Source organism: Eptesicus fuscus, chromosome 10 (genome assembly GCF_027574615.1).
Source record: "Eptesicus fuscus isolate TK198812 chromosome 10, DD_ASM_mEF_20220401, whole genome shotgun sequence".
Classification (NCBI taxonomy): Eukaryota; Metazoa; Chordata; class Mammalia; order Chiroptera; family Vespertilionidae; genus Eptesicus; species Eptesicus fuscus.
Genome location: NC_072482.1, coordinates 35,936,511 through 35,960,916, shown reverse-complemented (window position 1 = coordinate 35,960,916; position 24,406 = coordinate 35,936,511). Strand labels below are relative to the sequence as shown.

General features: G+C 41.4%; 1 protein-coding gene across 1 annotated transcript in view; it reads left to right on the top strand.

Annotated features, from left to right (window-relative positions):
• Positions 1-24,406, top strand: part of FILIP1 (filamin A interacting protein 1) — a 177,857-nt gene that overhangs the window by 98,311 nt on the left and 55,140 nt on the right. The window contains exons 3-4 of the mRNA XM_008142123.3: positions 18,725-18,898; positions 23,105-23,283. Coding sequence (XP_008140345.2) covers positions 18,725-18,898; positions 23,105-23,283 — 353 coding nt within the window. The remainder of the gene's footprint in view (positions 1-18,724; positions 18,899-23,104; positions 23,284-24,406) is intronic.

Here is a 24,406-nt window from a genome sequence, read left to right as displayed (position 1 = left end):
ATAAATCCACTTTTCATCGCCAGTCACAATTCAATGCAAAAAAGACTTTTTTTTGTGCCTTTGAAGCAACATTTTACTGATGACTTTTCGGTTTTCCATTTGCCTTCCTTTAAAACCTTTCCCATTGCTTGTAAACAATCAGAAATTGTTTGCTGAGCAATGTTTAATCTTTCTGTAAGTTGTTTTTGAGTTTGACACACTTAATCCAATCATGCTTGTAATTGTTGGTCTTCAGACTTTTTCGGTTGACCTGGACATTCTTTGTCTTTCACATCAAAATCATCACTTTTAAAGTGTTTAAACCAGCGTTCACAAGTATCTTGAGTTGGAGTATGTTCACCACAAGCTTCCCGAAGTATACGATAACTTTCAGCAGCACTTTTCTTCAAAATAATGAATTGAAACTTCCCGCAAATGCTCTTTTTTTGGGCACAAAATTCAACATTTTTAAGTGTAAAAATATCTATGGTGTTAACACCTTCAGAAAATTTGACATATGAAGTTTTGAAGCTTGTTGTCAATACAACAAAATAGCATACATATCAAATCGCATATATATCAACATATGTGTAACTCCATCTATTGAAAAAAATCCTCATTATTAATGGGTACACCTAGTACATAAATTCCTTATAACTGAGGTTAGTTACTCTACTAGTATATCTCTTATAATTGTTACAAATATTTTCTCTCTCTATTTTGTTGTTTAATTGGTTATGATATATATTTCTTGTAGAACGTCTAATCTTTTTTGCCATTTCAGAGAAAGTTTTCCCTCATCCAGAAGTCAGATAACCACCCATGTATATTCATTCATTCATTCATTCACTTGTCTTTAAACAGAAAAACACATAAAATGAAGTTATGTATTGGTTAGTTGATGAAAATGTCATGATGAGAGACTTGTGGGAACTTTATTTCTCCCGGAGCAATGATTCATTCAGTATTCTCAAATTCAATGTTTTTGGTAACTTTACAGAAAATAACTATTGCAGGTAATGGGAATCAACTGTCTTACATTTCTGTTTTTTCCTCATATACAATAAGGAACCTGAAGTCATGGGGAAATTTGACAAGAATTTAATGAACATTGATGAAAGTAATAAGCCAATATCTTTTGGAATCTAAGCTTTCTCTAGTGAAAGGTAGAAGGTAGATTTTTAAAAAGCTATTCTCCTCAAAGGAGAAAATGTACATGCTTAGAAAAGGAAAACACAGGAAACTGTTGTTGGATAAGTAGAATACATACACACAACACAGATACACTTTATTCATACATGTAATGTTTATTGAGCACCTATTTGTGTCGGTCACTGTATTAGGGTTTAAGGACACAAATGAGAGCAAGAGGCTGCTGCCCTCACTGAGCTCTCCGGGAGGAAAAGGCCAATGGTGATTACAAAGTGCTGAGTACAGTAATTAGGGACGTGTCAGGCATCAGAAATGGCAGCTGTATTCACTTCATGCCCATTCTCAAATCGCAGAGGACTACATAGCTCCTGAACACTGGCATGTAGGTAACAATACTAGTACCCATGAGATTTTTCTTATTTAAAAATTTTTTGAATGTGCCCCATCTCTGGTACAATATAGTGAAAAAGAAAAATAACCGTAGGCGTGGATATAATCAACCACATTTTCTCTTTGAAAGTGTTGATTAGGCATTTCAAATTGTGACATGGCACCAGAAGGCCATATATTGCTCACAAAAAGCAGTTGGCAAATAACAAATAGTATAGAAGCTTTATGGCTTTTCAGGGATCTCATTTCTTTAAAAAAGGACATTCCAAGTGGAAGCACTGATAGAAATTTTATTAAACATCAAAGATGCAATTTAAAAAATTACCAAATCTCTTCTGAACTTATTTTTATTTTATTTCCCTAAATCGAAGGGCTTGACTTCGGTTGCACCTTCACTTACAGGCAATGCCTGTGCTCAGTATGCGTGCGGCACAAGATGTGCGCTCTAACGTTGTTTCTTACTGATGCCAGGTTTTAAATAGAATACTCAGAAAACTTTAGGAAAAAAATGGTAAGTCATTTCTGCTGCAATATAATCTTCTGACAGTGCCGATGAAAAACTAAAGACTCTAGAGTAAACAGTGTGGTCCAAATTCTTTAATTAGAGAGGGAGCTGCACCTTCAAATCACATCAATAAATAGTGCAGGAGGCTCAGAAGCACAGAGCAAGCCAACGTGTGTTGCCCATGTCTGTTAGGTTTGTGGCATAGGAATCTCAGATTTGGTTTGGGCAGTCGCAGGATACTGAGAGCACCGGGGATGAGGAAAACCTTAGCCTTTGACTTACTGAATCAGGTTGTGGAAAGCCTTTTGGTTAGGGTACCCAATAGATCCAGCAATTCCACATCAGCCAGTTCACTCTTATGAGAAAAGAGGAAATTGACTTTGATTGGCCATCTACAGTATTCTGGGCATCATATTAGTCACTTCACATATATTTCATTCTTCTGCAGGTGGGGAAACTGAAGTTCAGAGCTAACCAGCCCAGGTCACAGAGCTATAGTAAATGGCAGAGCCATAATTTACCTATTTGACTCTCAAAGCACAGAACAACTGACATTTGCCAGGTACCTTTATACATTAGCCCATGTAAAACCTGTAACGTAGCTACTGCTATGCCCATTTCACAGATGAAGAAACTGAGGTCAGAGAAGCTACCTCACTGGTTCAAGGTCACACTAGTGGTAGTGCTGATGCATGTTTCTAACTCAAGTATCCCAAGCACATGCTCTTTCTACCACATTACTTCCCTTCAGTAGGAGTAAAAATAAGCAAAAAACTAGCTCTAAGTATACATCAGAAACTTGTTTAAAGAGAAAGATAGAGTGTAAGTAGATTAAGGAACCACATAACAATATACATCTTGAGTACACCAGAAAAATGGATACTTAGATGACCACCAGCAGCTCTCAAAACATTAACTTATGTACATTATATTTTTTAAGAGGGGAGGGACTTTATAAGTCATTTCAGAATGTTCTTATTCCCAAATCCTTAAAATTAAAAAAGCATTAATGTTCAAAGTACTAAACCTTCATTAATTATAAAAGTAAATATACAGTATCACATTCCCTGTAGGTTCATCATGGCTGAGATTTTCTGGTATTCTTGTTAAAAAAAATTGAACTCTACTTGTTTTAAGTTGGCCAAATGTATGTTATAAATATAGAATTCACTTAGGTCAGGGGCTAAAGTGAATACACACAACAAATCCCAAAGGAATTCAATGTTATGTGAGCCAAATAAACCTTATGTATAATTCTATCTGGACGATGTAGTCTTATCTTCTTTGATTGAAATATTTTCTCTTTTGGAAAAGTATTACTCATATTATTCAGCCCTCACCAGTCAGGTGAAAAATGAAATAAAAAGAAACTAAGTTGTCTTTTTCCTCTCCTGCCTCTGCTCCCACCTGTTCTGTGGGAACAGGCTATAAGCCCTCAGAGGATGACCCACATTTGTTCACTCGGCTACCATTTGGCATTTGGCATTTTGCCCTTTTTCCTGCTGCAACCCAGGGTGGTAATGACGGCTGCCCCTGCAAGTGCCTGCTGGAAGCACAGCCAACACAGCTCTCTCTTCTGTTCATGCCAGTTGATGTGTACTTGAGGGCTGCTCGGGCTGGTGTCTACACTGAGAGCGTGATGCAAGATACGGAGAGGCTGCCCTTTCCTGCCTCCCCCCTTCTACTGAGGATGGAAGTCTTGAATTCTAATTTACCAATTCCTCTAGTGATTATTTGAATCTTTTATGGCAGTCCTTCATACTGGGACTCAGGCATGGGTTTAGGGGGTGGGCTGGAGGGGAGTCTGAGTGACAGACACTGCGCTGCACTCAGACTCACCCTTCCCCTCCGACCCCGCTCCATTGTCCTTCCAGCAGAATGGTGCCCTTCCTCCCTTGGGATGGGTTCTTTCTCAGGAAGAGCCTTGATTCCTCATGCAAATAGCCTGTGGCAGGGTCAGCCTGCCAGTCAATCCTCCAGACAGAGTTACATGGAAGGATTTCATTTATGCTTGAAAAAGCTTTTAGAGACCATCTGAAAAGGAGACAATCCTGGGGGAAAGTAAGGATGTGAAGAAAATTTAACTGAATAAGCAGAGTTGTCTATACCAGAGACGTCTGTACAGAGAGAGATGTCTGGTACCAGATCTGGTACGGATGTTTTATCTGTCCTGGATCGGTCTAGCTGGTTTATGTTGATGGGATTAAATTTACGGACCTGGATAAACAACCCCAGTGAGAAAATAATCACCTTGTTGTGCCTTAGCAATGGCTGCTCTCATGTTTTAAGGAATTCAGCTTCTCAACTGGTTCACAGAAAACTGGACTCGACTTGCCGGACCTGATTACACATAGGGGGTGGGCAGTTTAAGGGCTCTGCCCAAGGTCTTTATTAGCACAGAACAACAAGGTTGTAGTCTTTTGGAATTTAAGAAATTACACACTGTAAAATCATAGCACTGCATGGGGGACCCTGTGACCGTATCTAATTTCAAATCCAGGACACAGCAGCTGTTGTACTATTAATATCCCAATGTGCGTAAAAAAGAAAAACGAAGAAAACCACGTAAGTAATGAAAATGTGTTCAAATCCATGGATGACTGTGACTTTCAGCTAACCACTAGAAAAATATGACTGCACTTTTATGATTTATTACATGGAATCCTTTTTTTTAAAAGTAGTATTCTCTAGGCAAAGGATTGGAGATACCTTCTATCTCTATGAACTTAACTATTCTAAGTGCTTACAGGAAATGTAAGTAGAATAATATAGCAGTTGTCCTTTTGTGACTAGCTGATTTCCCTCCACATAGTTACCTTCCAGGTTCATCCCATTGCAGCATGTCAGCATTCCCTTCCTTTTTTTCCCCCCTTTATTGATGAAGGTATTACAAATGTGTCCTTACCCCCCCCCCTTATTATCCTCCCATTCCTGCCCTCACCCTCATCCCCTGTTGTCTGCGTCCATTGCTTATGCTTATATGCATGCATACAAGTCCTTTGGTTGATCTCTCCCCCTTTACCCCCACCCTCCCCTACCTTCCCTCCGAGGTTTGAGCATCTGATTCTTCTCTGTCTCTGGATCTGTTTTTGTTCATCAGTTTATGTTGTTCATTATATTCCACAAATGAGTGAGATCATGTGATATTTATCTTTCTCTGACTGGCTTATTTCACTTAGCATAATGCTCTCCAGCTCCATCCATGCTGTTGCAAATGGTAGGACTAAATAACATTGCATTGTGTGTATATGGATACTTGAGTTGTTTCCACCTTTTGGCTACTGTGAAGAATATTGATACGAACACGAGTGCCTGCTTTCAATTCTTTTGGGTCTGTACCCAGCAGTGGAATTGTTCAGTCACATGGTAATCTTCTTAACTCTTTGAGGAATCACCATCCTGGCTTCCATTGTGGCTAACCTGTTTTACATTTTCACCAGCAGTACACAAGCATTCCAATGTCTCCACAACCTTGCCAATACTTATTTTCTGGTTTTTTGGATGATAACCATCCTAATGAGTAAGAAGTGATATCTTACTGTGCTTTAGATTTGCATTTCCCTAATGATTAGTGATGCTGAGTATATTTTTTTATGTGCTTGTTGACCATTTGTATATCTTCTTAGAAGAAATGTCTATTTAAGTCCTTTACCCACTTTTAATTAGGTTGGTTTTTTTTTTGTTGTTGTTGCTGAGTGATAGGCGTTCTTTATATAGCCTGGATATATAAGGTTTGCAAATATTTTCTCCCATTCTGTGGTTTGCTTTTCACAATGTTGATTGTGTTCTTTGATACACAGAAGTCTTAAATTTGGATATAGTTCAATTTACCTATTTTTTCTTTTGTTGTCTGTGCTTTTGGTGTCATATCCAAGAAATCATTGCCAAATTCAGTGTCATGAAGTTTCCCGCCCCCATCCCCCCTATGTTTTCTTCTAAGCATTTTCGCTCTTACATTTAGGTCTGATTCATTTTGAGTTAATTTTTTATATGGTATCAGGTTCTTACCTTTCATTCTTTTGCCTGTGGATATCCCGTTTCCCCAGTATCATTTGTTGAAAAGATTGTCCTTTCTCCATTGAATGGTCTTGGCATGCTTATTGAAAATCATTTGATCATATATTCTAGAGTTTATTTGTGGGCTTAATAATATATCCCACTGGTCTGTATGTTTGTATGTATGGCAGTACCACACTATTTTAATTATTGTAGCTTTGTAATAAGTTTTGAAATCAAAGTGTGAGGCCTCAAACTTTATTCTTTTGCAAGATTGTTTTGGCTCTTTAAGGTCTCTTGAAATTCCATGTGCATTTTAGGATGGATTTTTCTATTTCTATAAAAAACACCATTGGGATTTTGAGGAATTTTACTTTTAAAAATTCAAGCATCATAGTGAAAATAAAAGCAAGTTTTAACTTGAAAAATAGCATCTGTCTGTGATATTTTAATAAAAGATTTCTTTTGGATGATTTTCAGTCTGAAATGCTAGAAGAGAATGGTCTTTAATGAACAAGCTGTATAAAGACTATTAGGCTACTATTGACCATATAGTCGTGGAAAGAAATTTCTCCAGAGAAACCAAAAGACACATTTTTAGCTTCAGTGACCCTTTAAACTAACCATGCCGCATGTTCTCCTTGTATGTTGTGTTACTAGTCATGTTAACTTCGCATTCTAAAATTCAGGAGAAAATATGGGTTTTATTTCTATGGTAATAGCTAATACCATCATAAACTACATAGCTTTTTTTCATGCAGTATATTTATAATCTCATATTTACCTAACTTGGATAAATAGGATAATTCAATTTGTCTGAGATTTAAAGATAGTTTATTTCCTATTACAACATTCTGTAATGTACTATTTTTTTTCTTACTCAGTTTACATATTTTCTTCTGGAATAAACTTAAGAAGAACAAAGTGACTCCTAAACTGTAGACAAGAATGCCAGATGAAAGGATGGAAGTTAACAAAATGTAATTGTTTAGATCTTTTAAACAAGGCTAAGCAGTTAAGATTAGAATTTCAGAGCTGGTTTATGCCTCTCTGACTTCACATCACTTATTTCACTTCTCTTTATTTCAACAAATATTTACTGAGTGCCTATCATGTGGGCAGACACTCGCTTAGTAGACAGTGTAGACACAGCCCCCCCGCCCCGTCCTCAAAGCAACTCACAGCCTAATAAAGAAACAGACAAGTAAACTAATAAATCACTTTATTTAAATAGGTACAGAACATTGAGTTGAGTTTCCAGAATGGGAAAGCATTCACAGATGGGCATGCATTGGTCTTCCCAGGTCATCTTTTCTAGGGTCCCTTGGCTCACTGCAGCTATAAGACCATATTTAGGGAGTTAACTGAATAATACAAAGGAGGGATCGTGTTTAGGAACTGTGACATCCTGGTTCTGCCGTAAGCATAGAAATAGACTTATTCTTTCCTCCAAATGCTTCCACCATTTAAGGTCAGCAGCCATTGGCAGAGATTTGCCTTGTTCGCGGTGTGCAGTGTCAGATGGTAGGGGCAGGCTTCTCAAACTTCCCAACTGAATGTGCTCCCTCCAGACCTAGGTGAGTGGACCACCATGCTGGGGCTCATGGTGGCATCATCGAAGAATCTGTCCCAAGCTATCTGCCTCAAGCAAATGCTTTGTTAATCTTGTGTTTTTTTCCCCTAAACATTAAAGTGAATATTAAAATTGCATTCATGTTTTGAGAGAGTTTTACACTACCACCCACCCCAAGTCTTTAAGTAATCTGAATGCTTCAGGAGGATGCACCTATTTAGCTATGACACATGGGTATAAGAACTAAGCATTCTAGCCCTAGCCAGTTTGGCTCAGTGGATAGAGCATCAGCCTGCAGACCGAAGTGGGAAGACCTACGTCCCACGTGGTTCAGGGTTCGGGCTCTGGAAGAGGGGCCGCACGAAAATGAAAGAGACAAGACAAGAAATAATAATTTGGAAATATTGGGGGACCAGGCGGGAGCCCAACTCAAGAGGAAGGACTCCGGTTGGGCTCAGGCCTTGCCATCCTTTTATTCAATTTGGGATACACCTATAGCCCTTAGGGCAGGCAATTTCCAGTAACGGGCAGACTGTCTTATCAGTAAGGATTTACAAGACTGTCTGGTGGGGAAGTTGCTTCAGCTACCATTGTCTCGACTAAACAGTGGGTGCATAGCTCTGACCTTTTGCCAGGGCTCAAGGGTCACCAGCCTTCCGGGTTCCTTGTCCACACCTCTCTGCTAGTGAAGACAATAGGTGGTTTCCCACACCGAAGGGTCCCGGGTTCGATTTCACTCAAGGGCATATGCCCGGGTTGTGGGCTTGATCCCCAGTAGGGGGTGTGCAGGAGGCAGCTGATCAATGATTCTCTCTCATCATTGATGTTTCTATCTCTCTCTCCCTCTCCTTTAATCTCTGAAATAAATTAAAAAAATATATATATTTTTAAAAACTAAGCATTCTCTCCTACTCATTTTCGGTCCCGTCCCCACCCCCCCAAATTTAAAAAAATCCACAAGTTAGAAAACAGTTTAAATTGTCACCTGGCATAATCATGATTAATGGCATTTTGCCTTTAAAGAAAGCTAAGTGTTGGAACCATGTCAGGGAAACTCGGTTCCTGAGAACACTTAAACCCACGATGGCTGCCCTGCTAGAGGCAGGGCATTTTGGAATATCTAGTCTTCTGTCCATTTGGTGTTTGCCCTAGGATGACCAGTTCATTCCACTTTGCCTGGGACTGTTCTGATTTTCAAAAGCCCCACTTTATGGGATCCCTCTCTTCTTAGTCCCAGGCAAACTGGGACAGTTGGTCACCCTTATTTCCCAGAATTGGCAAACACTTCCAACAGTTTCCCAGAACCCTTCTGGTTTAGGCTACTGGTCTGAAGTGACTGTGATTCCTCATAGAAGAAGGATCAGTGGAACTGATTAGACAGTGAGAACATGAGAAGCCTCTGGGGCAAGGAAGTCTCTGGGAGTCACACACCCTGCTGGGAACCTTGAGCTAACACAGCCAATGTTTTAAGTGCTCATGGTGGTGAATTGGTTTATCTGTCTTAAAGCAGTGGTTTCTAAGGGCGGCTGTGCTTTACGGTAGAATTACTTGCACAGATATTTTAAATCTCAATTTCTGGACTGCACCAACCGATTCAGAATTTCTACCTTTTTAACACAGTGGGTGAACGATCTACCATACAAATCTGACTGTGTCGCTGTCCTACTGTTTAACAATGCTAAGGCTTCTTGCTGCTCCACGATAAAATGCAAACTCACTGCCTGGTTCACGTGGCTTTCCATGCGTTGCCCATTGGTTATCACTCTAGCCTCCTGTAGCCCCAGCATCTAAACCTGTTGGCCTTTGCCCAGTCTCCTCTTGGACAAGAACACTCTACTTCTCTATTTCTCGGCTCAAGTACTTGTGCAATTTTGGGTTACTTCCCCCAGGAAATCGCCTTTGCTAGTTCAGTTCAGGTCCCTGTAACTCCTCCGTCCTAAGGCTTATCATGTTATATTGTAAATATCTTTTCAATTGTTTGTCTATATGCCTGTAGACTTTAATCCCTGAGGATGAAATTATATCTCCAGTACTAAATACAGTGCATGATTGGGTTTAGCCCTCTTTTGAACTATGCCACTGTGTGGCCTCCACCTGTGTCTTGTCCTGTCCCTCCATCCCTAACTCCCAGCAAACCCCAGATACCCTTCCCTGACTTTAAAAGATGAAGCATACTCACCTGTTGGCCCTGGGCTTTGCAGAGTAGCTCTTTGCTGCCCCCACATGTTTTGAATCAGCTCCTCATGCAGCCATTTGAGACAACCCCTTACTCCATCTGATCCCCTTCAGTTCTGCAGGGACACTTCTGCTCTTGGCTTCCATGTGCCTCCCTTGGCACATAGAGGGACCATGTAGAAAAGAAGGGAGGGTGTGATGCCTCTGTGTCTGTTTCCAACCCTTACCCTTATCTCATATTTATTATCCTCCATCATCAGGACTAAAGATTTTTATTAAGACTCTTCTCCTTCAACCTCCCCACCCCGCTTTCTCTCCCTTTTCTTGAGTCCTCTTAATGTATTCTTCATTTTGCAGCTACTAAGCAGCTCCCAGAATCCCAGAACTTTAACCATTTGCTTCTGATAAAGCTTCTGTGTGAAAAATAGTAATGTTTGAGGACAGGAACTTTCTTACAATTTAAATTCTTTTTATACAAAAATTAACAAGGTTTTCAAAATAGAGTTGTAAAGTGGTTTTGTCCCCAAAATGTAGGATCTTATTTACATAGATTGAATCATATGTTTAAAGTAGTGTAAAAATTTGTTGTGATCTATAGTTATCATTTTTGTTATTGTTATTAATCCTCACCCAAGGATATGTTTTCCATTGATTTTTTTTTTTTTTTTTAAGAGAGAGTGGAAGAGAAATAGGGAGGGGAGAGAGGAGGAAAGAAACATCAATGTGAGAGACACATAGATCGCCCCCCCTCCCCCGCTGCCCCCGCACCACCACCACCAGCTCTTGCCCTAATGGCAGACAATTCAGTTCCTCCCTGTATGTCCCTGGTTCCTTTCAAGCTGCTACCCTAGGGCTGGAGCTCAGAGGGAGTGAGTTCCAGTAAGTCCATGTGCAGGCCCTTTAAGAGGAACTGCCTGGGACTTCAGCAGCCCTGCCTCTCACTGAGCCACAATCCTGGTGTGTGTGTTTTTTTGTTTTTTAATTTAATTTGCTGATTTTTTAAAGAGAGAAAAGAGAGAGAAACATTGACTTGTTGTTCCACTTACTGTTGCATTCATTGGTTGATTCTTGTATATGCCCTGCCCAGGGATTGAACACGCAACCTTTGCATATTGGGGTGATGCTCTAACTAACTGAGCTGCACGGCCAGGGCTACCCATTGGTTTTTACAGCCAGAAGCTAGGGGACTTCTCCTCCTGGCACAGGAATCCTGGGCTAGGAAACCTGGTGGGGGGGCTTGGACCCCTTACTCTTTAGGGGGTACCTCCACAGCTAAGATATCCCTCCTGATTTTTATCTGCTATATGTGGGTATAGGACCAACCTATATCATGTCTCTGCCCCTCCTACCAGTCTTGATGTGGCTTCTTTTTTAATTCCCTAATTGTAGGACTTCCATTCAGCCAGATTTCAGGTGGTTCTGAATAATGGCTGTGCTGTAGTTCAGTTGTGATTTTGATGTGGTTGTGGGAGGATTCGAATACTGTGTCTACCAATGCCACCATCTTAACCCATTGACTAAATAGGTACCACAATATTAATGATTGGTTTAGCATATTAAACCATTTTACTTAACAGTAATTTATAGTAACACTTGTTTTCATTCATTATTATAATTATTATAGCAATTAAAAAGCTTTTACTAAGTTCATGATGAATAGTGTGGTTCTAAATATATAATGCACAGTGTTACACCACCATAGCATCTTTTTCTTTGGTAATTAGTCTATGGTTGTTAAACTAAGAATGAAATGTGAAGTGTATGTAGCAATAGCATATTACAGTAACTTTAAGCATAAGCACATTTTTTTAAGGAGAGAAGAAATAGGTGTCTCACATCAATTGAAAAGAAAGAAGCTATTTTCTTCAAATAGGATAAGAAGATTTGGTCAAGAAGATAAATACCCACAATATTTACATGTCTGTAAACTGAATAATGGTTGTTCTGTAGCTTAGTTGTAATAGCTTAAACTTTTAAACTGAAATAGCTACCTATTTTCAGTTTTAAAAGCTCATTATTTACATTATTTTGTTAGAGCCTTGCATTTCCCTGTGATATAAAGGGGTTGGTGTCTCTACATTGTAGGCAAGGAAACTCTGTCAGGGAGAGTAAGTAGCTTTTGGAAAGAGGGTGTTCTGATTTAAAAATTCCTTTTTGAAAAAATGTTAATGGCAAATTGTGAAATGTCTACACTGTTCAACTATATCAGTTTTAAATGTTATATTTTGTTAGGGAAAAATATCTATATATATAAAAGCCTAAGCGACTGTTACGACATGTCTACTGAAGGACCGGTTGACCGATCACTGTGATGCACACTGACCACCAGGGGCTAGACGCTCAATGCAGGAGCTGCCCCCTGGTGATCAGTGTGCTCCCACAACCAACCTCCCACTGTTCCTCCTCCCCATTCGGCCCTGATCAGGACTGGGTGAGACTGCCCTGATCGGCCCCTATCGCCAGCCAGGCCAAGGGACCCCACCTGTGCACAAATTCATGCACCGGGCCTCTAGTATCTTATAAAATTTCTTTTTTTGGCAGCAAAAAGGCATCTAATGATGGGGACCTAATAGAAACTAAATTGTTATTATTGACTTGGCAGCTACAGTGTGCCAAGTTCTATACTAGGTATTTTATATACTGATATCTGATTTCATCCTAAGAACAATTGTTTAAGGAAGTTATTATAATCCTATTTCACAGACAATAAAATTAGGTCAAAGTAATGTTAGCAACTTGTACAAATCACACAGCACAGCTGGGACTAGAAACAAATTCTGAGTTTTTTCAAAGATGGGCTCACTCTATTATTCCATGCTGTAAATATTATTTCCATGTTAATTCAAATTTTTATTTGCCTGTTAGCTTTATTTAGTTTCCTCTATGCTCAGATCATGTAAGTTTATGCTAACTAGCATAACAATTTATACACTCAAGATTATTTGATTTACATTTGAGAGTCATTCTCCGATTACCTCAATCCACAATTAGAGATAAACATTTTTTTTCAGGGATGTCATTTGTGGAAATGCCATATGGGAATAATTCTGCTGTGATTTCTTTATCGTTCTAGTCAGAATATAACTAATCAGAATAAATATTAGGTGGGAAAACCTATGATCTTTATACCACTCTGTTTTTAGTACACTTATCTAGTGACTGTTGTATCTGTGGCTTCACTGCTGTGTTTGAAATAATTATAAAAGGAATCAAGACCATATCAGAAACAGACTATGGAATAATCATTTGGGCAGATTTGGTGTTACGTCCTTCTTTGTGCTAAACCCCAGAGGCACCATCACAGGCTTGTCTATAAACAGAATGAAGGCAGCTTTCTCAGCATTTGGTATGACACAAAAAGAGCACTTTCTGTTTCATTATTTACCTTTGCTTCATTTACATTCTCCTTTCTTCATAAAGTATAACTTTGTTTCTCTTTAAAAAATTAATGATTGTTCACTGTAGAAGATTTAGAAAATACATATAAGCAAGGAAGAAAGCGAGAAAATGAATGAATAAAAGCAGCTCTAGTCTCAATACAATATTTTAGTGCCTATTTTTTAAGCCACTTTCTTTTGGTGTTTTAATTTTTTTCTAAATTACTCAAGAATTTTTCTAAGCTTCAGTAAAAAAATTTTTCCTGAAGATTTTGAGTTCTGTGTTTATTCTGTTCCTTTACTAATCATCTATATATAATAAAAGCCTAATGTGCAAATTGTCCCCTCGGTCGTTCAACTGTGAGACCGGGAGTTCGACCATTCGCTATGACGTGTGCTGACCACCAGGGGGCGGCTTGAAACATGGCGGGTGTCGGTGATGCACTGCGACCTCTCGCCGGCTACCTGGGGGACGGAGGTGCAGTGAGAATGCGGGGTGTCCGCTGAGCTCGCTCTCACTCCCACTGCTACCCTCCACTGGGACGCCAGGGCTTGCACGCCAGGGAAGCCCCTGCGCTCAGGTGCCAGGCACCCATGAGGAGGAGAGGAGTCCACCCCACACCTGCGTGGCCTCTTCTGGGTGAGCAGAACCGTAGCTGCAGGGGCCAGTTGGGCTCCCTGTGGGTTCGTGCAGGAGCCTGTGTGCGAGGCTGGCCAGAAGAGAATGTGCTGCCTGCCCGGCTTCCATGCAGTGCCACTGGGTGGCCCAGAGGCCCAGGCTGTTCCCTGGCCTGTGGCGTCCAGCTGTGCTCACCACATCTCTGTGTGGGGATTCAAACGCCGTGACTCAGGTGGAGGGGTCGTGTGGGGGCCCGGGGACCCAGGTGCTGCCCAGGGCCCAGAGGTCAGCTGGGACCTGCCCTTCCATGCCAGATGCTCATGCTTCGATAGCCAGCCAGGCCTAGGGACCGCACCTGTGCATGAATTTCATACACTGGGCCTCTAGTCTCTCTCTCTCTCTCTCTCTCTCTCTCTCTATATATATATATATATATATATATATATATATATATATCCTCTCTAATAAAATGGTAGTATGCAAATTAACCATCACTCCCTACATAAGCCATGCCCACCAGCCAAGCCAAGCCCACCAGCCAATCAGGGTGAGTATGCAAATTAACCCCATCCAAGATGGCTACAGCCACAGAGAGCAAGGTTTCCCAGGTAACAGAGCAGGCCAAGCTTTCCATAGCCATTGCAGGCCTAAGCCTCCACTCAAGCTACAAAGTTTCAATTATAGAAGGTAAACAAATGCAAACAAATGGCGGCAGAATGGAGCTTGAGAGAGCAGGCCAGGGTTGCTGGCGGCAACAGGGGAAGGAAAGCTTTCCGCACACCCTGGCCAGGCTCACCCGCTTAAGGCTACAAAGTTTCAATTGTAGAAGGTGAATTAACTGCCACAGAAATGGCTGCCGCCCCGGAGGGAGCAACAGGCTTGGCTCTGCTCCAGGCTACAAAGTTTCAATTGTAGAAGGAAAATAAATTCCAGATACCAGGGCCTCCGCTTGGGTTGCCAGGGGGCGTGGCCAGCCTGCAAACCACCACAGGTCCCTCGCTCAGGCCGCCCCACGCCCAAGGGAACCTCACCCTGATCCGGGACACCCTTCAGGGCAAACCAGCTGGCCCCCACCCGTGCACCAGGCCTCTATCCTATCTAATAAAAGAGTAATATGCCCCGGCCAGCGGGGTCTTCTAACGGGGGTACCGAGGCGGCGCACCTAAGAGAATGAGAGACAGACAAGGGACGCAAAGAATGGAGGCAAAACAAAAGGGATTCTGATCAAGCCTCAAAATTTTATTTTTTACAGCGTTCTTTATATGTGATTTCTAGAAGGGTGGATGCCTAGGAGGGGTGGGGGCTGACCTAGATAATCGGCTAAAGTCGTAACTATAGATAAAGGGTGTGGCGGTTGAAGGGCGGCTACAGAAGAAATGCTTTGTCCTCAGGCAAGAGGAAGTGGGCCTAGTTTCAGTAACTTACTGAAGGTCAGAGTTAATCCTTTGACCAACTCTTGGCTCCTGACAGTAATATACAGATTGATCATCACTGCAACACACAATATAGCTGCCCCCATGTGGTCAAAGATCCTGCCCCCATGTGGACACAAAATGGCCACCACAAGATGGCCAGCAGGAGAGGGCAGTTGGGAGGCACCCGGCCTGCAAGGGAGGGCAGTTGTGAGGTACCAGGCCTGCAAGGGAGGGCAGTTGAGAGGGACCAGGCTTGCAAGGGAGGGCAGTTGAGAGGGACCAGGCTTGCAAGGGAGGGCAGTTGGAGGTGATCAACCCTGCAGGAGAGGGCAGTTAGGGGTGACCAGGCTGGCAGAGGAGGGAAGTTGGGGGCAAACAGGCTGGCAGGGGAGCAGTTAAGCATCAACCAGGCTGGCAGCGGAGTGGTTAGGGGTTGATCAGGCTGGCAGGCAGAAGCGGTTAGGGGCAATCAGGAAGGCAGGCAGGCAAGCAGTTGGGAGCCAGCAGTCCTGGATTGTGAGAGGGATGTCCGACTGCCCATTTAGGCCCGATCCCACCAGGATCGGGCCTAAATGGGCAGTCGGACATCCCTCCAGGAGTCCCAGATTGGAGAGGGTACAGGCTGGGCTGAGGGACAACCCCCCACCGTGCACGAATTTCGTGCACTGGGCCTCTAGTATATATAAAAGCCTAAGCGACCGTCTGACCGTTCGATCATCCAACCAGTAGCTATGATGCACACTGACCACCAGGGGGCAATGCAGGAGCTGCTGGGCTGCAGTGACTTGGCAGCTGCGGTTCTTGGGTGACGCACACGGAACCAGAGAGGAGGGAGCCCAATTCTGGGATGTGTCACCTGAGAACTGCACTCTCGCAATCCGGGACCCCTTGGGGGATGTCGGAGAGCCAATTTTGGCCCTATTCCCACAGGCCAGGCTGAGGGACCCCACTGGTGCACAAATCTGTGCACCAGGACTCTAGTCTACTATAATCTATTTCAGAGAGCAGAGGAACTGATGACTTGAAATATTTACATTTTATGATGAGTCAGCATCTCAATTTATTACACAAAAATACAGTACATTCTATGTCTGCTCTAGAAGTCTTTGTATTTCACATTAAAATGTGAGCCTTTCTCTGATTTAAGAATTAAAAAAATTTAAATTACAGTTGACATTCAGTCTTATATTAGTTTCAGTACAGCATGTAAGTTATATAAATTACAAAGTGATCCTCCCTATAGGTTAGTACTCATTTGACACTATACCTAGTTATTACAATATTATTGACTATATTTTCTATGCTGTACTTTATATCCCTTTCACTATTTTGTAACTATCAATTTGTACTTCTTAATCCCTTTACCTTTTTCATCCAATCCCACAACCTAGTTCATCTGATTTAAATATGGAAAAGAGACAGTTGTTTGTTATTGAGACTTTTAGGTCACCAATCTTCCATTGTCACCATTTCTTTTTCACTTCCAAATGCAATTCTAAATTTTCCTTCCTGTCATTCCATGAATTCACAGGCCTATGTTTCTTTTATTTATTTATTTTCCTCATAAGACAACTCATTTTCCTTCAGCTTTGACCAAAGCAAAAGGTCAACCTCAGGTGTGCGGAGTAAGGTGATGACACCTTTCTATGATCAAGAAAAGGAAATGCACTTGAAGATGGGAAATGCACGGGAATGGGGAAGTTTGGTTAGATAATACCAAGGATTTGTATTCAGTATGGTTGCTAGGTCTCTTAACTGATTAGTGTGGAACAGTACTCTCAACTCTGGAATCACCTGAAGAGCTTTAAAAAGTACTAATGCTTAGTTCCTTCTTCTAAAGATTTGAATGTGATTGGTCTGGGATGGCCCGGGCATTGGAATTTTTTAAAGTTCCCTAGGTGATTCCAATGAGAACCATTATTTTAGAAGATGCTATCTATATTCACCTGTGTGATAAACAGGGAGCACTTCCTGCCTGAAGACCAATAACGATCAACATACCTTAGGCTCCTCTCCACAGGGCCACCATACAGATATGGAGTTACGCCTTGCACAAAGGTGCCTGGCAGAGGGAATGAATAGGGGCTGAAACACAGCCCACTCTTTGCTCACGAGGCAAGCTGCACTCTGACTCTGGGCTGTATCTCCTGGCACCTTTTCTAACTTGCACGAAGACACTGTACAGCCTCGTCTGACACTGCATCTGTGTTTATGCCCTTTCACCCTACACGGAGACACATTGCCTTTCCATTGGACTATTTGTGACTTTAACTTTCTCACTAATTCCAAACCACTAGGTTCTTCAAAATGAACATTTTCCATTTTTGTCTTGAAATGAGCACATTATATGAGGCAGAAACAACATGGGAAAATCTGCAAATTCCAATCCATTGACGTTTCTGTAATAAATTAGTCTTTAACCATCTGGAATTAGATTTTTTTTTTGGAGACTATGAATTAGCAATAAAAGTGAGGAACCTCAAGAATGACCAACTGTATAATGGTGCTATGTCAGGGCTAACTAGTCAGCACCTCCATTTTTAGAGTACCAGGAGGTTTATAACTTCAAAGCCATAGTTAGCATTACACAGGGAGAAACTCTATTCTATTGTCACAGACTGAACTCTGTTGCCAACCAGTTTATTGTTAAGTATAAGTTAAAATGTAGTAAGGATACTTCAAACCCATCACCATTACTGGAGAAGTAAGTAAAAACCAGATGGGAGTACATTTAGCAAGTGTCAGCTTCATTATAACTAGAGAGATAATCACTACTAACCAGTAGAAAGTACATCCAGATGTATTTGCATTATGTGATGGGGACCATAGTCAATATGATTTAAAACCTATAATTATGTGATTTTCTCAAGAGTTTCAACATGATGCTAAAGTTCTGCTAAAAAACAAAAACAAAACAACTCTGACCATATCAACCTAACTTACCTGATTTGCGGTCTGTATGTTAAAGGAGTTAAATTTCACCTTCAGTGTGAATACATTAGTTTGAAAAGCCCAGTCCAGCAACATGTGAATTCTCAACCATGTGTTTCTGTGCAAAATAAATCACTTGATGGGAAACAGGAAATCACTAGTACAGGCTGTTTTTGTTAATTACACATGGAGTTATAACTAGAATGGGAAGAGCAGTGTTTTATTTTAAATCAGATTTGAATATTACACTGAGCATAAATAAAAAACTAGAGAACTTTCAATTGTCATTGATCTTCTCTGCACTGAAAGGGGGTAAGCATCCCAGGATCAGTCCTACCCCCTCTTAGAATCATTGCTACTTAGAAAAAGCAATTTTTATGTAGTTAATATTAGCACACATCCTTTGCTGCCTTCCTGCTTCCTAGCAACCTGAAGCAGAGTATATGCTTGCCAATCTGCTTTCGGTAGAAATTAAGAACAGAAGACCCAGTGATTTTGCCAATTGCCCTGAAGAGGTGGGGGATGTGTTCAGTGAGCGCCGTGCTGATTTTGTGAGCCCGGCATGTGATTTATGTTGCCAACCGTCTGACCCTGCTGCACTTTCCACCACAGGCCAGGGAAGATGTGATCCACATGCTGAAGACGGAGAAAACCAAGCCTGAGGTTCTGGAGGCTCATTACGGGTCTGCGGAGCCGGAGAAAGTGCTGCGGGTCCTGCACCGGGACGCCATCCTTGCCCAGGAAAAATCCATCGGAGAGGATGTCTATGAGAAACCAATTTCAGAGGTAAAAATATGACACCAGCATTCCCCTCCGGAGGGAGCCTCAGAGTGATAGCTTAACATCTTTGCGTTTTACATGCTGTGACATTTTCTTTCGAAGGCAACGTTTTTATGATACACTAATGTAGAATTAAGCTGAATTAAATAGCTCATGAATTGTTGTAGATACATTTCAATAATAAGAATTTTAGAAGCGTTTCCTGGAATATACTTAAAGCCTGAAATGTATTTTTCATGTGATTATGATAGTTACATGCTCTTACGGTCTGTTATTCTTTCATTTCTCTAAGAGATTATGTGTGTGAAATGTGAAGTGCTTATCCGTTTTAGCATTGAGTTGTCAAGATTATTATCAAATTGATAACCTAAAGTTACATTGATTTTATTATTGATATTTATGGTTTTAAAACCACTGTGCTTTGGTATCTTATATCTAATCAACTCTGTGATAATTAAAATGATCTCATATGAGTAACTTAAATACAATGGTGAAGGCAAAATCCCAATGAAATGCTTAAGGCAATTCTTTAAGATGAAATGAAATCTATTAGGGCTATATTTAATAATTATATATGAGATTGTATTAGGAACTATTGACTATTGTTATTAATTACCCATGATACTACATGTTAAACATACTGTCACATTGTAGTAGAAGTTTGATGCTGAATTAGGGAACCAGTTGATGGATCTAGCCATATTGACTCTTCAGAATTCATGTAAAAAATTCATATATGTGAAATAAGTATCATAAATGAAAAAGAACACAGAAATTTAAAGTCTGAAGCAATGTATTATAATTTAGCTTTTAACTTAGTCGAGTCTTTGCACAGGCCAGTGTGACAGATCTCAGACAAGATCTGCTTTAGACAGTATTCACAACAGATTGATGGTCTTATAATTTTCTATTTTCTGCAACAAGGATAAACTGAAGCTCTGTTCTCATCTTTTCCTAACATGCTAAGAGATGATAGGATGCAGTCAACAGGCTGGCTCCACTTTCCTGTTTGAGATCCATGGTTACTAGCTGCCTGTGGCCTTGGTCATGTCACTTCAGCTCCTTAAGCCTCAATGTCCTGCTCTGTTGGGTGGGAGAAACAACAGTGCACATAGAATACAATTGTTGTGAGGATTAAAGGAAGCAATGCCTGTAAAGCTCTTAACATCATGTCTGGTACAAGCTAGGTACTCAACAAATATAACATCGGTATTTTCTTGGATCTGAGGGTGATAATTGCTTACACACTTAATTAGTTCCAAAACTTGGAGGGATTTGAGGAGTAAATGACATATAGAGGTCAAAATATTAGTTTTATGTTATTGTTATAATCACCTGGATTGGAGAACTCAGCTTGGATAAATGGTGTCATTTGAGCTTCCTAATTCTTTTCTCCCAAGTTACAGCTTGGAATGACCCCTCAAAGGAGAGGTAAGTCTGCAGAGCACACACACTTACCCAGAACCACTGCCTCCAGTGCACGAGCTTTGTGGACAGTACACAAAGAAAGGAGTTGCTGACTCACCTTCGGAAAATAGACCTAACCCAAACGCTCCTACCTTATGGACAGAAGAGCAGACTAGAAAACCACCCACCCCGTGGGTTGTCCTTTTGGAACTGGCTAAGCTGGGCATGAATCTTGGTTCCTTTCTCTCCTCAACTCAAAAAACTAAAGAGTTATTCTTCCTTGGGGAGGAGTGAGTGAGGAGGTAGAGAAAAGGACGGAAGCTAGGTTTCCCAATACTGCCAAAATGGTGAGGTCCTGTTTGTGAGAGAAATAGAATGCTAGAAGAGGAAATATTTATCTTCCACTATCTACAGATTTTTGGTCTCTGAAGCTTTCATGCTTAACAATCAAGTTCATATTATCCAGGGGCAGGAGTCCTACTTCCAACTTCATGAGGCAAAAATCCCAATACATCACTGTTCCATTAACCTCCTGGGACCATGAGCTCTTAAGAGTTCCTAGAAGCCATGCGACAACACCTCAAGCCAAAAAATTGCTGCTCACTCAAATATCCATACCAAATTAGGCACAGCTGGGTTACTCAATAGCACTCACTGATTAGGTAATCAGTGCTGGGGACAAGCTGAGCAACTCCAGTGTCCTCGCCCCAGGACTGTAGCTGCTCCAAAGATCCACATGGATAGAACACATTAAGGCTAAGGCCCACCTCCTGTCCAGGCTGCCCCAGAACACTTAATATCACTATGTGTTGTTTTTCCTCTAGATGGACCTTAAAACGTCTGTCTGGATATCTCGTTCAACTATCAAATTAATAAAGCTCCCATCTGCCCCTCCAAAGTTCCTTGAGTGGATTGAGGAACAACTGCAAAAGTCTGACAGATGACTTCAAATATTTAGCTTTATTATTGACATCAATAAATAAATGACCTCAGCAGGCTTTCTATGCTTTCCTTCCTAGACTTTGGAGAAACCACTTGAGAGAGAGTTGGGCCTACAGAACACATATATCATCTTGTGGCAGGCAGAGTAAAGAATAAGAAATGAGAAGGTTGAGCTGCTCCTTTCCAGTTCCTAATCCCAAATACAACCTTCAAATAAGTCACCCCTCCTTCCTTAGTGAGGAGTGGGGGAGGGTGTGAAGAAGTGGACAGAGGCTGCTCTTTCCAATACTTTCAAAAGCATGGAGAGTCCTACTTTATCATAAAGGAAAAAGGGGAAGGAGTCGCTCCTTATACATTTCTGATGATGAGGAGGAGAAGGATGATGATGAGGAGGAGGACGTTTCAGCAATGCTTGACAAATTCTAGAAAATATGGCGAAAATCGCATTTGTAAAAGAATGGGAGAGTCCTTGGGGAGAATGTGTTGTAATATGAAGCTATGAGAAAATCTCTTCTATAGACTATCCCGTTAAGATGACAGAAATTTCCCAGAACCAGTAAAGGTACAATTTGCCAACCCCTGGTGATCTCAGATATTATCAGCCTCCAGTTAACCTGGGCTTCTTCACCAGTCTGTCTGGCCACTTGCTTTTAGGAGATCTAGGCAGAAGGCACTGAGTATTATGGGGGCAGTATCTCCTTTATTTTGGGCCCCAGAAATGGTCCATTTACAGTAAAAATATGCAACTGTAGAGGGAGCCTTGGATCCTTCTTACGATGAAAGGCAAACATGGAAAGCCCAGCAGGAGCAGCTCTGATGCTGTTGCCCCGTGGAGCTACCCTCTTGGGTTTTAGGGAGTTGGTTGTGGGATTGAGAATGCATTTTAAATATGTCAGCTTCAACATATCTGGAGCTGTGGCTCTCCACTGGAGGAGGGTTAGCAATTTTCCCCACTGGGGTATATTTGGCAATGTCTGGGAATAGTTATGTCACAACTCGTGGTGATACTACGACAAGTTGGGGGCAGAGGCCAGGCGTGCTGCTAATCATCCTCCAATGCACAGGACAACCCCCCAAAATAAATAAATATTTGGCCTAAAATGTCAGTAGTCCTGAGTTTGGGAAACCCTGGACTAGAATTTGAAGAGAAGAGCAGGATTGGGAATTATCAATGTTATAAGATTTGATCCAATTTAGCAAACATTTACTGAACCCTTACTTTGTTCTAGGCACTGTGCTGGGAGCTAGGAATTAAAAAGATGGTGAAGGGATGACCCCTTAAGATCGTATAGCCTGGCCAGAGAAATAGGCACAAAGCCCTGTAATAATATTTGATAAGACCTCTTTTAGTCTGAGAGACGTGCTCTCTACAGGTTCTGAAAGCCTCCCTGTATTTATCATCTCTTGGAAAAAGGACCATAGGTCTTTTTATACTTTTCCTAGAAATGCATTTAACTGCAAACCTTAAAAAAAGATTGTGATGCTGATAATCACCTTTGAGGGGAGAAGTTTGGTACATGTACATGCTGAGCTCTTATTTTTTCTGCGATCAGGAGGGATATTATCCTCTTTCTTTCTGACCAGAGGGTTTTGTACCATCTCATGAAAACAGTGAAAGAGTTTGTTCTCCTGAAAGTTTAGGAGCCATACATGTGTTCACAGTAGAAGGGCCCGAAGGCCGGACGTTACTGCAGTCTTACTATTGACTAGTTTATAAAGCCAAGTGGCCCAGAGAAAGTGAAGGAATGGGGGAAATGTTCTCCCCTTCAGGTAATAAATTACTAGGCCAATGTAAACAAATTATTTAGAATCATATACAAATAAAGTATAATATTAAGCCCTTTCCCATGTTTGCTTACTCAGCTGGACAGACTTGAGGAAAAACAGAAAGAAACCTACCGGCGCATGTTAGAGCAACTGCTGCTGGCGGAGAAGTGCCACAGGCGCACGGTGTACGAGTTAGAGAACGAGAAGCACAAGCACACTGACTACATGAACAAGAGCGACGACTTCACCAACCTGCTGGAGCAGGAGCGGGAGAGGTAAGGAGCACACGCGTCACCAGTCACTGCGGGGTGCCCGCAGCCCTCCTCCCTGTCACTTCTGGCAGGGCCCAGTCTTTGTTCCAGTGACACCACAGACAGGTGCCCAAGCTCCTTCCGATTTCTGAATGGTTTCTGGCCCTAGAGAGTGAGACAGACTTTTACCTGGAACTATTCATGTGAACATGTTTGAGGGTGCCTTGAAGTAGGACTCCACATCCCCACTAGGATGTTGAAAGCCAAATACTATAAACCAACTTGGGAAGTTTATATTTGAACTTGATCAGTGAAGCACCTACATTTGAAAAAAGCCTCTCTACTAATTGCCTTCTATTTGAAATAATCTACTTGCTCTCTTTGGGACTGAAATCCATTTATTCAGGAAGGCAACTTTTAAAATTTAATTTAAAATGAAACCTATTCATTCTTTTTTTAAAAATATTTTTTAATTGATTTCAGAGAGGAAGGGAGAGGGAGAGAGAGATAGAAACATCAATGATGAGAGAGAATCATCAATTGGCTGCCTCCAGCACGCCCCCTACTGGGAATTGAGCCTGCAACCCAGGCATGTGCCCTTGACTGTGAATCGAACCAGGGACCCTTCAGTCCACAGGCTGATGCTCTATCCATTGAGCAAAACTGGCTAGGGCCCTATTCATTCTTAATACCAGTATAGAAAATCTTAATATATGGTTATATATAAATTACTTAATGACTAGAACTACCTGCTTTTCTTTCCAAGGGTTGAAAACTCTTAAGACAATGTAAAAAAATCAAAACAAAACAATAACTCAGTGTGTTGAGCCTTGCTTATCTAAATGTATTTGTTTTAAATATATTTTTATTGTTGTCAGAGAGGAAGGGTGAGGGAAAGAAAGATAGAAACATTAATGATGAGAGACAACCATTGATCGGCTGCCTCCTGCACACCCCCTACCAGAGATTGAGCCCGCAACCCAGGCATGTGCCCTTGACTGCAATTGAACCCAGGACCTTTCAGTCTGCAGGCCGATGCTCTATCCACTGAGCCAAACTGGCTAGGGCCGTGGTCGGCAAACTGCGGCTCGCGAGCCACATGCGGCTTTTGGCCCCTTGAGTGTGGCTCTTCCACAAAATACCACGG